This window comes from Falco peregrinus, chromosome 3, assembly GCF_023634155.1.
Source record: "Falco peregrinus isolate bFalPer1 chromosome 3, bFalPer1.pri, whole genome shotgun sequence".
Taxonomy (NCBI): Eukaryota; Metazoa; Chordata; class Aves; order Falconiformes; family Falconidae; genus Falco; species Falco peregrinus.
Window position 1 is genome coordinate 56,778,368 of NC_073723.1, and position 15,439 is coordinate 56,793,806.

Genomic DNA, 15,439 nt, shown 5'->3' on the forward strand with positions numbered 1-15,439 from the left:
GATGGCACCAGCAGTGTTCTTTCATGAGAATTATTCTTTACAATATTTTATTAGTAAAATTTTACAGATATGTTAATAAACCAAACTCTACTTTAATACGAAACTACAGCTCCAGATCCATATGCTCAAAACTCTGGATAACTCTTGAGGAGTTCAGATCTCAATTCTAACCACATCAGGTGTAAAAGGAGAATGTCAGCAGAACCACCAGCACAGCCAGGAGTTTAACATTCATACAGATAACACAAGCCACGCTTCTGCCTAGCAAGTAATAATGGCTAAAATCAAAGCAACATTTTCAAAACACATGTATTATATTACAAACATGTAGCATTTTATATATTCTTTTCTTAAATAGCTACTTATTCTTGAGTGGTTTCTACAGCCTTTAATCCCATGAGCAATTCTGATGCAGTAAGCTCTGCTATATACATTGGAAGTGTTCAGAAAATGCGGTCAACAGCTTCAAATGCATATGGTTGAAGTGAGGTACCTAAATTATGATAAAAATCAACACAGTTGGCTCTGAGCAGCCCTCACCCCCAAAGGGTAAAAGTTAGGAGGAGCCTCACCCTCCAAAAATCTCACAAGCAACTTAAGTGCTTGGTTATGGACTTACTAATGTAGGTTCAAGCAGTCATAGCTGAAAAATTACTTCCAGTTCTAGGTTTTTATTGAAACAGCAAATTTCTGAAACCAATGCTGCTTGCTTCCAGCATTACACATTACCTCTAAAAGCACTTACCTCTCCATTTTCAAGAGGCAGAATGCGAGAATACTCTGTGGTGCAAAGGACATCGCTATCCCTCCTCACTGGAAGATTAGCTTCCTTTCCAAAGCGTTCCAAGCAATCTGCTTTGGAGTCTAGTCAAGTAAGAACAAAATCATTTTTATATGCGAAAATAAACATTACTGTTCAAATTTAAACTAACAAAGAAGTATCCCCTGTGCTTCCAGGTAAATTCTCCCCTGTGACTGACAAGACATGGCACAATATTTATCATACCATCACAAAAAAAAGCTATGGACGTACCCCAAGGTTTTGCATTTATATTTCACTTTGATTTCTGCAAGGAACTTGGGGGTTCCATGGGATGAAGGACACTGTAGTTCTGACATACCCAAAACCCAAGACAAACAAATCAAAAATTTCCAACAGACTCAAAAATATTTATGTATTGAATTATACTTTCAAAATATCTTACTCATTTTTAGTTACACTCTTGCAACTAATTTATTGTGGATAGCTAAGACAAGAGAAATGTATTCAACATTCACTGTCTTCACTGCAGTTGAAATCTTCAGTGAGCCCCACAGTCTGATTTTGCTGCTACTAGGTGAAAGGTTAAAGAAACCTGTCCACCAAAGAGAAGTGACACAAAATTGATACTCACGAGCAAAATATTGCCAGGGAGTGTAAGTTCTTCCAAAATCCACTGATCTTTCTAAGATCCAGAGATCTGGACGAGGAGAATTTGCAAACTTGATAAGAATATAGGCAACATGGAAGAGCTGGTAAAAGAAATACATAGATCTTATCAGGAACTTTTTGAACTCTAGGAAAGTACTGCAATACCAAAACTAATGCCAATAAACACCTTTTCTTTGGTGTAAAGTGAGAAGATTATCCTCTTCAGTTTCATTCCCATTAAAATAATAGGCCAGATTCTCAGCTGGCTATCTTACCTGGCAACGTGCTCCAACATATTAAGGAAGCTGCAAGAGGGATGTGTTAAATGCCATCTCTTACATTTCAGAACAGCTCTGTTTTGCACATGACTAATTGCTTGGGTGGGTTACGGGTATTAACTTTGAAAAGTCAGCATCTCAACACATCATTGAACTAAGATACTTTTGCAGCATCCTCATACATTTGTGTTGCATTCCAATCACATAATTGTTCTTGTAGTCAAGGAAAATCACAGTGATGTAAGAGAAAACGCACACACCATTTACACTGGGAATCCTCTGGTTGCATTTGACAGTATTCTATAGCCATCTGTTCCCTCACTTTAAGAATATTTCTAGATAATTTTGCCACTTAACAGACTTCTCAAGTGGCAGAAGCAAGCCACACCAGAGTTTTGTGGATATCAAATAACACAGGAAAGATGCTTATGACTGTAGCTCATTCATCGTCTGAAACAGCTCAAAGAGCTTCATCAGCTCAAGGTTCCCAAGGCCAAGAGTCCCATCTGGCTTCTTTAGGTGCTCATTATGTGTCACAGCAATAGACCACAGAGACAGAAAGCTCCCATACACAGCAAAAAAAGGATTTGACAAGAAAGGAAATCTTACTGTAAGCCTCTTGGGATAGCCCATAGTCATAAAAATCAGATAGTAAAATTACCTCCACACAAAAGACTGAACACAGATTGATTCTAAGGGTCATTTAGAGTTTAAACAACCACAACATGGATATAAACTGGCAATAAAAGTGATCCAATACTGAAGTACAGTCAATATTCAAGTGAACCTGCACTAGAATTTCCCACTCAACAACTTCAACCCAGAATCATCTGCTTGCAAGATATTCTCACTTTGATGGGGATGGCAGTGAGTTACAGTCCCCGCTCTGTCAAGTAACTGCTGCCAGAGCCCTCACATCAAATACACCCACGTAGTTTATCTTTGCTCAAACATCACAAATGCTGTAACACTGGAGCTAATACTTTGCACAGGTTATTAGACTCCAAACCACAAGTGCATACAAGCTCCCAACCACAAACTGGGAACTGCAACTGTTGCCATGACTGGCCCATTCAGCTGCCAGCTGGGGCCACCAAGAGCCAGATTCAAATGGCGAACAACACAGTGGAGCAGATACCTAGAAATATTTGTCCCTAACCAGTACTGCACATGCCTATCCCATGGCTACATGCACATTGCAATCATACACCTACAAGCAGCCTCAATGTTCACACATCCATTTCAGATATCAAAAATATTCACATAAGAAAGTAAACCCTTCTCACAGAGAAACTGGAGGAGTTCAGGCACTTCATGGAGCATGCTCTCATGATAATACCTCACAGCCCAGAAGAAAAAAAATGAAGCTTTTTCATCGGGCATTCATTTAGTGCAGTATGTACAACTACCCAGGGCAACTGCTTGTTCTATACACACCAAGTCATCGCTGCAGCAAGTGTCGTTGTACCTTAAAACATATTTCAGAAACTGTTGATTTGCTGAATGTTGGTTACCTAGGTCAGCGGAGAAAAAATTGGGGAAAAAAACTCCTTTCATGTTAGTGTTGGAATTTATCCTGCTCGCTTAACACAGCACAACAACCACCAACTTCACCTCCTGTGATACTAAATTAGGTATCTAAATAGCCAGACAGTATCTACATGTGGAAACTGACTAACTAGACAACAGTATCAAGCAAAGTAGTGGCAGCCATTCTGTTGACAGAACCATGACAGAACCCACAACTATGCACAATGACTGCACAGGTGGAGTAATGCCTTTAAATTACTAACGGAAAGTCTTTACACTGATTGTCAGAAATAGGTGAATATTTTGGGGACTGGGGCAAGAGTTGCCCTTGCTGAGTTTCTGATACTCTTTGCCTAAGTAACTCCCGCTACTTGACTGGCAAGTTTCAGAGTAGGGATATTGGCCATACAGGTGTTCCATGTCATCCAGTATGGCCATTCAGTGCAAAGACTGGTATCCTCCCAGGAAAGCACAACAGTTCTGAAATTCCTAAAAAAATAGTGCTTCATGTCCTTGCTTTTGGCCAGCTGAATCTCTCAAGGGGTATTGTCCTGTTCAGGTTTGCACTGGGCAGGCAATAGCCTGTGTTTTAGGGCTTTTGGGAGTCCCATCCTTACTTGCATGTTAACAAGCGTGGATAACACTGTGTGTTGGCTGATACAGAGTTAATCAAGCCAAACTGTTTAGAAAGCTCAAGAGAAAACAAAAGAAGCATATAGAAAAGGCCTTGCCTTCTCCAGGGCACCACTGCTTGTAGTCACGTTGTGGAATCATTACAAGGACTTATATCTACTCCCCAAAAAAGCAGATGACATCTGCTTCAGCTTGTCATACAGTTATTATGTTCTTTTACTCAGATGCTACTCAAAGTGCTGACACAGCCAGTCTCGTCTCATCTATCGCAACAGGTGATACCTTCTCATAAGCGTGAGCAAAATAGTAGCAGTGAATTCCATTTCCACAGTGCTGAAGAAATATGAGACAAGCTCACTTACACACCAGTGTCACCCTGGACTATAACCTTTCATAAGCATCTAAAGAAAAAAGTGGCCAAAATGAGAGCACACCATAGTAACACAGCTGAATCAGCATGTGGCACCCATCAAACACCTGTATGCCACGTCGGCTATGCAGCTGTGGAATTTGTTTAAGCCTATGACTACTCAATGCACGTGAAGCTGAAGTACTGTCCAATATGTGTATTATATCAGGAACTCTGCAAGTCTGCCAACGCTTAAAGAACTGTCTCCCCAGCACCACACATTGCATGCTTCCACTCAAACCACAAAATGGAAGAAAAAAATGCATGGCAACTTTGAACTACTGCTGCATATGAAAAGCTTCAATTCACATGCAGCTCTCCTTACATCTCATAGTTTGAAATACTTCTCAGGTTTGTACAGTCACATTCAGAAAGGGGAAAGGGATAGGTCTTGATAAAAAAAAAATAGTGTTAGTTAATAACAATACCTCACCAAAACTTAGTCACTAATCCTATCATCTATTCATCTGTTCTGTTTCTGGCTTCATTTGGGTGCCAATGATTTATTTGGTTTTGACCTGGATCAAGGATGCTGAATACCACCTGAAAATCCAGATTTCCACTATGACTGAATACTGACCAGGCTGATGAACCATCTGTCTCCAGATCTGATGAGGGAACAACAGAAGAAAAATAATCCTTGGCTTCGCAAATAAATCTGAACTAAAGATAAGAGAGTAACCTTGCTGACATAAGACCTAGAAAAGCAATCATTAAAAGCAATTTTAATCACATCTTCTAAGCTTGCATTTGACTAATTTAAATCTTGATCCCATTGCATTGACAGAAGACCTAGCCTGAAAAAAAGGCATAATAAACTCAAAGCAGTGTTTTTCTTCTATCATTCAGTTTTGAAAAAAAAGGGAGTTTCTTCATTTTTGGAAAAAAATATTTATTTGGCTGCTTTTAAGTCAAGTTCCTTTCATTAAAAAAAATATTTCAAAAGGAGTGTTAAAAATGTAAGTAAGCATTAAAAATAACTGTTCTTTTGGTGCAATTCTATAATAGTAAAAAAAAAAAATCAATAAAAAAATCTTAAATATGGCTTAATCAAGATTCTGACCATTCCCTTACATGAATAAAGAAATAAGTTTACAAGTAGAAACAGCATCTTGTTTCCAGCAATTAAGCCAATCCACTCTGGAAATGCAGATGTGAAAGAGGATGTACTCCTGTAAATGTCCTCACCCCATACCCTGCTGCAATCTAGCAGCATGGATCAAACCTGATGGATTGTCAACAGCTGGAATTTAACCAGTTTCTTATTGACGTGACTTTTTCCTGTTCACTCAAGCTTGTTCAGATTTGAAATATTCTTGTAAGAAGTGGCCTGGAAGATTCACAAAAAATAAGATAAAGATTTTTAAAATCATCCAGCAGAATCAGCAAATTGTCTTTCTCATCTAAAAATGGAAACTGTAATACAGAGCTAGAAATTACCAATATTACACTACAAAGACAGAAACATTTCTATAGAAGCCCTTACAGGCGAATTTAAGATTGTATTAACAGAATTCATTTAAATTGATTGAGAATCACATTGTACCATTATTGATGATGATACAATATTCATGATATCTAATGGCCCGCACACTACTTATTTTAACCCAACAGAAAGAAAACTTCCTATGACCCATTGCATCCTCATGAGAAATCTAAAAATTGCAATAAGACTACTTTAAAATATTTTCTATATTTTCTCCTTAGAAGTTTAAGCAATTTTTATATGGAGGAATTTACAAGATTTCTTTGAATCCTAAAATACATAAGCAAAAAGAAGAAAGTTAGATATGCATATACAGAAGTATAACATATTTTGCTGCATTCCTACCACCATAAATTCAAAACTGAATACTAAAACACTGAAATGACAATTAAGTGCTGCGCATAAACCAGGACAACAGAAAAACACACACTGTTGCAAACAACTGCCATGCTGTGTGCTACCCTTGTAGGTACGAAAGGATTGTTCTCCCTTTTTTGCTCCTGAAGAATAAAAAGTCCCGGAGTGTGGCAATAACAAGAACACAACTAAAGTCAGGCAGACTATCTATCCGAGGCATTCTATAGATCTCTATAGATGTGTTCAAAAAGGTACCACAAGAATCCTCCTTCATGTAATCTGAATTGCAGAAGTACAGACAACAGCTGTTTCCAGCATTGTACTTGCAGATATATCTACACGATCAAAAATTCCCTCCACATATGACAGTTCTTCTAGGCTTCTGACATTTTCTTGAATAATGACACTGTGGCAAGGCACTGTACATTACGCAGAAGACAGTGAAGTCTCTGCACTGAAGGACCTCTGCAAAAGTTGCCCAGCATTAGCAGACATGCAAACTTTCTCTACTTGATTAACATGTTAGCAAAGAAAGTGAGAAAGAGGCAGAAATCTGATGACCATTCAGTACATAAACTAAAATTCTCAGATGTGGGTTGAAGCAAAGGGATTGAAGGAAGTGTGAACTGAGCTTGGCACCAGCTCCAGAACACACCTTAATGCAACGGATTGCACAGTGTTGGCATGTGCGTGCCCATTAGCTTCTTAATGTCATGAAGCCTTAAGGTCTTGAGCATTGTTTTTTATCAAAGACTAAACCATAAAAGTAACAATCTATTTCAATGAAATAAAAATCCCATGTACTTTGGTTAAAATTAAAGGCTTTGATTTATTGAGGTCGCAAAGAAGTCAGCACCCTCTTTCTTCAATAGCATCTCAGCAGGACCTGAGGCAGCCTTGCAGATCCAAAGACTTAAAACACTCCTAACAGTATTTTGCAGATGAAACTGTAATATTAAAAAATGCCAACCAGAGAGAGCTGATCCAGCCTTTCTGGCATTTGCCAATTACTCTTCTGGGTACCTGGAAAAGTAGCTATAGCAGAGGTACAGGGGAAAATCCCATGTGGGTAGTATCTGAGAACACTGCATGTATTCCATCCAGTTTAACTGCGTACAGGTATACACAGCAACACTAACAACGCATCAACAGTGACAGGAGAGGCTCCCACTGCACAGCATGCCAGAGTCATTCCTTGCATGCCAGCTTCACAGACTGCAGTGCAGAAGCCAGGAATAAGCACAGGACTTCCAACATCGTTCAGTTAGTACCATACAAGTTTTATTCATATCCTTTGTTCATTTAACTACCTACTGATGCTAAAAACTGTATTTAGTTATGTAAGTCAGTGCCTGTGAATATGCCTCATTGACACATCTGGAGGCGTTCAGTCTTTTCTCTATCAGTCAATGGGCAGGACCAGAAGGGAGATGCTCTCCACACTTCACAGGCAGTATTCTGGAAGGAAGGTAGTCCATTATCAAGATTCAATCAGTCCTTGATTTTATTTTTTTTTTAAAGCTGAAGGCAAATACATCAATGATTGTCAGTTATTATCCTAAAATTTCTCATGCAGCCACTTTTCCACTGGGATTTGGACAAAGACCAACTCAGTGCTCATAATTATCTCTTACATATGGCCTATTTCTTCACAGAACACTGAAGCTATTCATATGGGAAAAAGTTTGTACGATTCAGACCTCAGCTGCCCAAGAGAGAGATGTCCCCTTATGAGCGTTGCAGCCCAAAGGAAAAAGAACACAGCAGTACTGTCAGCGCTGGAAGGAAACACAAGGAAGTGCAAAGGGTTGGAGGCTATCAGCAGAGATTCTGCTTTTACTATACCGAGTGCAAAGTGAGGTGTTTAGGAGAACATATCGAAAAATGAAAGTAATGTGCAGGAACGAGCATGGGAAGGAAGGTGGAAAAGGCATAAGCACAGACATTGGAAGGAAGCAAGATCGATGAGTGGGCACAAAGACCTTCCTAAAAGGATGCAGAAGAAGAACCAGAGAAAGACAGAGCCAGCAAAGCAAAGGAGAGTAAGACTTGCAAGGTTTTTTCTGTATATTTTGAGAAAAATACCAAATTAACATCAAAAACACATTTTAAAGCAAATGACGTAAATCTATTAACGCAAACATCAGAAAAAATGCTAAGCCATTCAAAAGGTCTTTAATTAAAACTTTTACTTTTAATTAAAGCTTTAATACATTATTAAGATGTAGTCAATGTATGAGCATGAAAGGATGTATTTAAAATATTTCCTTGACAAAGGCTAGCAGCTCAGCTCAGAAAGAGCTGCTCGTGGTGTGACTGAGGAATAAATGGAGTGTGATTACCTGGTAACAACTTCTAGAAACTCCTATAAGGCAGCTGCTATTTGATCAGCTGAAGTTGTGTTAATCTAGAGTTCACAAATAGATTCACCTTACTGTGGTATGAGCCAAAAATCAACTGACTTTTTTTTTTTTTGGTGGCATGATTTGTGGTGTGATCCCAAATCAAGTTTCCTGCAAAAACTGAAATACTCAGAACCAGAGTTCTCTAATACAAAGTAACGCAAGATTGTGCTGTTAGGATCCCCTTTTTTGGGTACTGCAGGGACAATGTTGTACCTTCCCCAGGCCTAAAAGACCCTGTTCTCCACAGTGTGAAGCCAAGCAGGGGTTGGGGCTGCTGCGGGGGCAGAGCTGTGCAGGGGTTCCAGGGGAAAGGCTGTCTTACTGCTGGAGGCAGTTCTGCAGGAGTGCAGAAGCTCTACGCGTGGTTCTTGTGCCCTAATTCGTAGGGCTTCTCAGTATTATTATTGAGATTATGCAATTCCACCCCAGAGCTGGGTCTAATTTCAAGGTCATTGGTAATATAAAGTCTTCAGTAGTCAAGCACAATGAATGCAATGACTAGTTTTGGAAGCCCAGTTCAATGCAGCTTATGATAAATCTCCCATCACCTTGATAGTATCTCCCTACGGGAGAAGGGCCTACAGGATAATTTAACTTTTTCTGTAAAATATAAAGTAACTGTAACTTCAGACACATTTTAAGAAATTATGTCAATCTTTTGTAAGTTAAGAACAAATGTTTTTCGTAATAATTAGCCAAAACTGGTTAATGTTCTCAACAACAATGTTGTTTGTAAAGCTATGGACATAGAGGACTGCTACCAAATAAAAAAAATTAATCCCATAAGCAATACCTACCATATAAAAGCAATTCAGAAGACCTACCAAACTGTGAGGCTTTTTTACAGAATATTTACATGCTTTAATCGGCAGATAACATAAAAGCATAAAGTCATCCACAGGCCATACCACTTATCTTAAATTTATGGTTGTTTCCCTCCCTCCCTAACAAAATTACTAATTTGGACATTACATTCCACTGTGTGCCTTTAGTTTACAACAGTGACTAATAGTATCACTACATAAAAACTACTCAACATTTTAGTGCACAAGACTTCACTGAGCCTCAGTGTTTCAGCACTATATTATTGCCATAAAAACACAGTTTAAAAAAAAAAAAAATCACGTGTAACTAAAAGCAACAATAAAATTTGTTGACTATGCTTTTTTACGTACAACAGTTAGACATTTCTTTTTCATATCACACTATCCTTAACCTTCATCTCCTTTTGAAGACAGAGTTCAGGAAAATACCTGGGGGAGTATTACTGTAATATCTGCTGAGCATTTAGCAAGCCAAAGATGAGGGCACACCTGCTAAAATTAGGCAATCTAAAGAGTCAGGGGAAGGGCAATGAACTTCAGACAGACATTCTGGATTCAGAAGTTTAAAATATGTTGAAAACCACGCTGGGAAAATCAGGACCAATTAAAGGAATAAATGAGACTTCATTTGATCCAAGTATTTTAAACAAGTTAGGAATAGCCACAGTATGTTAACAGGATGGAGAGACTGCCTCAGGGATCAACATTATAATTATTATTCAGAAGGACTGTGATTGATTAGAAATGTAACTATAGTACAGAAAGTCAGAAAGAGAAGTAAAGCAGGGCTTTTGCTTTAAGGTTTTTTGCTTTTTCTCATATTACAAATACAGCAAAAAGAGCTTTTTTTCTAGCAGAAAGACTTAACATCCTGAAAGGATTCTGACATCAAAATCACCCCTAGCCCTTATGAAAGGGAAGCAGCAGCAGGTGCGTGTTCTGTTCCAACTCTGTGGCAGTGTGCACTCAAACTTCCACCATGGTGCAACTATTCAATTAAGTATTGTCATCAGACCATGGCAAAAGGCTCCACTGGGACTCCGTCCTCAGTCGTAAAGATATAATCGCAGGAAGACTGTAAATTAAAAGCTTTTGACATTGCACTGAGTTCTGCTTCCTCTAATTGTGAATATTTGATGACCAACTTACAACTCATCCATTGCTTCCCTGCACACTTATGTACCTTACTCTTTGTCGTGTTTTGCACATGCAAAAACATTCTATATTTTGTTTGCAGAAAAAGATGCCTTGTGTCAAAATAAAGGACAACTACTCAGTGAGAAAAACTACATCCCTACTATGTTTTCAGTATTATAGCCTGTAGTTCTGCAAGGTATTTAGGTACACATCTAACTTCAAGAACATTTATTTTTCCTTAAAAACCAAAACCTTCATTTCAGCTCACTGGAGGGAGAATTGCACTCTGAAAACTTCTGTCTCTGTCAACTGCTGAGAAAGTCTGCATAACTAACACACGCTAAGCTCTTAATTTTTAGGACACTGAAATAAGGTAAGGTGCATTGGGGTCTCAGTGTTTACCTGTTTCCTTGAGCAGGCACAGTAACTGTCATAGTATTTAATTTTCTTCTTCATTATTAGTATCATGAATCTGGGGTGTGAGAGTACTACGCAAAATGTCAAAAGTGAATCTCAAGCTCAAATAAATCCTGAGATTAAGGTTTAACTAGCTGAATGCAGATCTGAGATAATGTTCATGAAGTAAAAAATAATAATAAAAAAAAATAATCACATTAATCTCACTAAACCCTCAACCATCCACCAACTAAAATGATTCCTTCCTGATCACAAGACCTGAAGTCATTTTGACCTTTTGTCTTGGGATTCCCTGAGAGAGTCCAGAGTCGCTTTCCAACTGGTACCAAAGTAAACACTGAAAGAAGATATCCTCAAAATGAGAGCCATTCCAGTCATGTGAGGGACAGGAGCATTAAAAGCGCACGTAACAGAAGATGTAAAATAATTTGCACCTGAATCCCCAATAAAATGGCAGATAAGCCTCAAAAGAAACATTTTTCCTTTGTCATTCCTCCTCTTACTGTCCACTAAATTGAATGCCTATTCAGAAAATCCTGTGCTATATAATCAGTCAAAAAACAGTTACCACTGTCCAAAATATATATGCATACGTATATTTTGCAGCCCCCAACATATATTTATAGTCACATATTTACAGCTGGTGTGAACTTGCAGAGCGTAACTAATTTCACTGGATCAGTGCCCAATTACAGCAGCTGAGAATCCATCCCTATGACTTAAATACAGATACAGAGGCTGTACTGTCAGCTATTTGCCCATCGCCTGTAGAGGAAATATGGGTGTTCATGTTACTGTCATATTACTAATTCATATTACGCTGGTTTTGCTGTCCCTTCCCTTTTAGACCATGTCATCAGTATCTTTCTGTCTATCTTTAAGATCTTGCTGGATGATAGAGAAACCAGAAGGACCCCTAAGGCAAAAGCAGACTCCAAACATTATTCTCAAAACGTGTGTGTGGTAAGAGATCATGAAATCTCTATCTCTCCCTGTGGCCACAGAAAAGGATAATATGAAATGGAAGCTAGAGCCCCAGTTTCAACTGAGCGGTCCCCCCTGTAACCTCACGTTAACGAGTTAGTGTCTGTACAAGAAAGCACAGGCATTAAATCTGTGTGACGCCAATGGCAAGAACCCACATCATCAAAATTCCTGAAGGAAAACAACAACTTTAATGAAGTTAACTTTGTAAAAAGTACAGGACATAAACCAGACAAGCTGTGACGCTGGAAGTTAAAATCATCTGTTCAAACACCTCTCTCAACTGCAAAGCCTGCAAAAAATAAATGCAAGAAATTATCAAATCTCATTCAATAGCTCATGCACTTACCTGTCCCAGCTCTAAAGTAACATTGACCTCGTTGTACTTCAAGCCCATAGAAAGAGGAGGACTTTGCCACCAGCGCTCTGTGCCATCAATTGCATTGGTTACCGGGTGAGCTTTACTGGGATCAGCAGCATTGCAATAATCACAAAACTGTCCCTGAAACACAATATATTAAAAAGGCAGTCTCAGCTGAAATCTTAACAGCATGTTACCTGAGATTCTGAACTAGAGTGCTGATCAAAAATTGGGTTTAATTTTGTTTCTCTCCTTATATAGTGTAATTTTTAATGTATATTATTCCCCTGGTGATTAAATTACACACTTATACCCTGAAACACACTAAATTTGTTACAAATCAAAATTTCAGAAACCTCCTTAAGGAAACTGCAGTAAGTCAGTCTTTCTTTATTAATGAATGTATTGATACTTTGGTGAAATTACCTATATTGTGTCTGCAGGAAATTAATGAAACAAAGATTCTTAAAACTGAATTAAGATCAACAAACAAATAATCCTCAATTCTCCTAAAAGACTGTGAAATATCCACATATGCACATAGCCTGATATTAATAAAACCATTAAAAATACTCTGTTACTTGCCTTTATGCTTGGTGTTACAATTTTAAAATACTGCTTTCATTTTTTTCCTGCTATTACAATACATGGTGAATCGGAGACTTCTGAACAATATGTACTCATGGAAAATGCAGTGGATTCTACAGACTGTTCCCTCTAGGTTTCCCTTTAAAGAATCCCATTGTATTTTCATTTGCAGAAGTTACCACCCAATTCCTAGTCCACAACTAAAGCCACACTCCGGAGATGCCCCGATAATCTCTCTTTAATAGTTTCTAAAGCTCTCGGTACTCTTCTGTACAATAATGATGCATAAACTTTAGGAAACTTAATTGTGTCTTAACTTGGCATCTTGGCTTGCCCCAAAAGCAGCATTACTATCTTCAAGAAACTGCATTTTTACAGTCCACTAATATTAGTGTTGAAGCATTGTCATTAGTTATTAAGGGACCTTTATAGTGTCCCTTTCACTTCTTACCCAGTCACCGGGTGGTGATGATCAATGAAAATGCTAAACTGTGCCAGGCTTAGATCTTTGTAGAACCCCAGCAGAAACATGCCATTTTCATTGAATAACCCCCCTTAATGGTTATATTGTTTGTCACTGCTGCCAGACTAACCAGTGTAAAGTAACTGGAGCAATCATACTTGTCCACTTTTAACAGAGGAATAACATTAGGATTCTCACATTCTTCCTGGGTGCAATCTTGCAAGCTTGGTGAATTTAAGATGTTTATCTCTAGCAGAATTTGTTTAACATCTGCTATAGTTACTAATGGACTGGAAACTACTCCATCATTCTCATGTGATACAAATACACCATCTTGTGTCCTTCAAATACAAAACATAGATGTTCACTGAATATTTCTGCATCAGTAGAAATTATTTCAGTATCTGCATGTAGCAATGGCTCCATCCTCACCCTGCTTTTCTAGAAAGACCAGAATATGATGTTCTTTCCAGAAGACATGGCTACCATTAGCTGTTCTGATTCAGCACTGAAGGTGTCAATCTGGCTGAGGGTTAACTCTTAAGAATTCAAAGAACTGTTTAGAGACTTACTAAATCATCACGTACATAGGCTGGTTAACTACATCTGGGATCATGTTATAACATGATTCTCCTCCAGCTCTCTTAGAGAAGATGGTTTGGCTGATTTTTGTACAAACTACAATATGCCAGGACACTAACTAAGTTCAGATACAGTTTTCTGCAGCAGCCACATCAGCCTATGCTAGCTACAGGCAACATTGCCAGTTTCTGCAGTGACAACAAAGCACATTGTGTCACTATCTCCAAAATCAATACACTGAAAATTCAATCCATGCACCAGCAACTGCAGTTACCACCGCATCAGAACATCTTTCCTGACAAATGCATACTTGGAGTTCTGACATAAATATGTTACAACAGTACATATGTGTAACTATTCCCCAAATAGTTTTATGATGTGCATGAAACATGGTCTTTAGATCTAAATTCATGTCAACAATGATCAGACTGGAAATATAGAGTTGCTGCTATAGCATTTCCAGCTCCGATCTGGAAACAGCCTCAAAGAAAAGCTGCAGCAGCAGAATTGAGTATTAAACGTGTTACATTTACACACACCTATGCGATTTCAGTGTAACAGAGTACTTGATCTGAACTCAAGATACCATATTTTTCCTTCTTGAGCACGTAATTCAAAGAATTTCATTGCAACATCTGGAGTTTCAGTTAAAGTACATTCCAGCAACCCTGCCAACAAGGCAGCAAAACAAAAAATGAAAGAAAATAAATTATTGGACAGAGCAGCCTTCCCAGTTTCCCACTGGCAGTATCTCAGGCACACCACGCTCAGCCTTTCTGCTACAGGATACATCTCCATTCCAGCAGACTGGGCCTCGGAGACTTGATTTTGGCTGCAGTTCATCAGGCAGGCAGGTGTGCATTTGCTGGTGACCTTGTTACCCTCCTTTCCTCTGGTTCTCCTGAGTGAAGGAGAAAACTGAACTACGCGAATAAGTTCGCTGAAATACACCGGTGTGGACTGGAGACACTCAGGGATGAAAATGTCTCACCTGTAAGTTATAGGAATGACAACAATGAAGGATTTGTTTGCTTTTTAACACCTAGCAGTTCTGCGCCCACTGGCAGAGCAGGGCAGGTATACTGTTAAAATTTAGTTCACACCTGCACATCACTAAGAGCAGATTGGCAGACAAAATGAAGCACACCATTTATCTACCAGTCGCTGAAATATTTTATGCTGCCATGCATCTCTTCACTCAATACTGTTCTTACTAAGTCATTGCCCCACTTGCCAGTGTGTTAAATAAGGGAAACATACAGCTTTCCACAGTGTATGTCCAGCATTGCCTTAAGAGCTGCAGTTGAGCCACCCACGAAGGAACTGCCCCACCCATCACCTTGCAGAAGAACTTTAAACAACCTCCAAATGCTCCTTCTGGATTTGCCAGGTACTACAAGCTTCATTGAAAGACACATCACCAAATGACAAGCTGAAAAAGAGAGGCCAATGACAAAGCAGTGGAAATGAAACGGGTGCTGCTTTCCTCCCTTTGCCTTATTTTCAGTGCTTGGGGTAGCACTGGCAACAGAGCTGTCTGTTCCCTTTGTCAGACAAAATGACGATCACCCTCC

At 38.8% G+C, this 15,439-nt stretch overlaps 1 protein-coding gene across 1 annotated transcript in view; it reads right to left on the minus strand.

Moving 5' to 3' along the window:
• LAMA3 (laminin subunit alpha 3) overlaps positions 1 to 15,439 on the minus strand; it is a 123,068-nt gene that overhangs the window by 105,216 nt on the left and 2,413 nt on the right. The window contains exons 2-4 of the mRNA XM_055800349.1: positions 12,221 to 12,373; positions 1,395 to 1,512; positions 746 to 864 (exon numbers count right to left, since the gene is read on the minus strand). Coding sequence (XP_055656324.1) covers positions 746 to 864; positions 1,395 to 1,512; positions 12,221 to 12,373 — 390 coding nt within the window. The remainder of the gene's footprint in view (positions 1 to 745; positions 865 to 1,394; positions 1,513 to 12,220; positions 12,374 to 15,439) is intronic.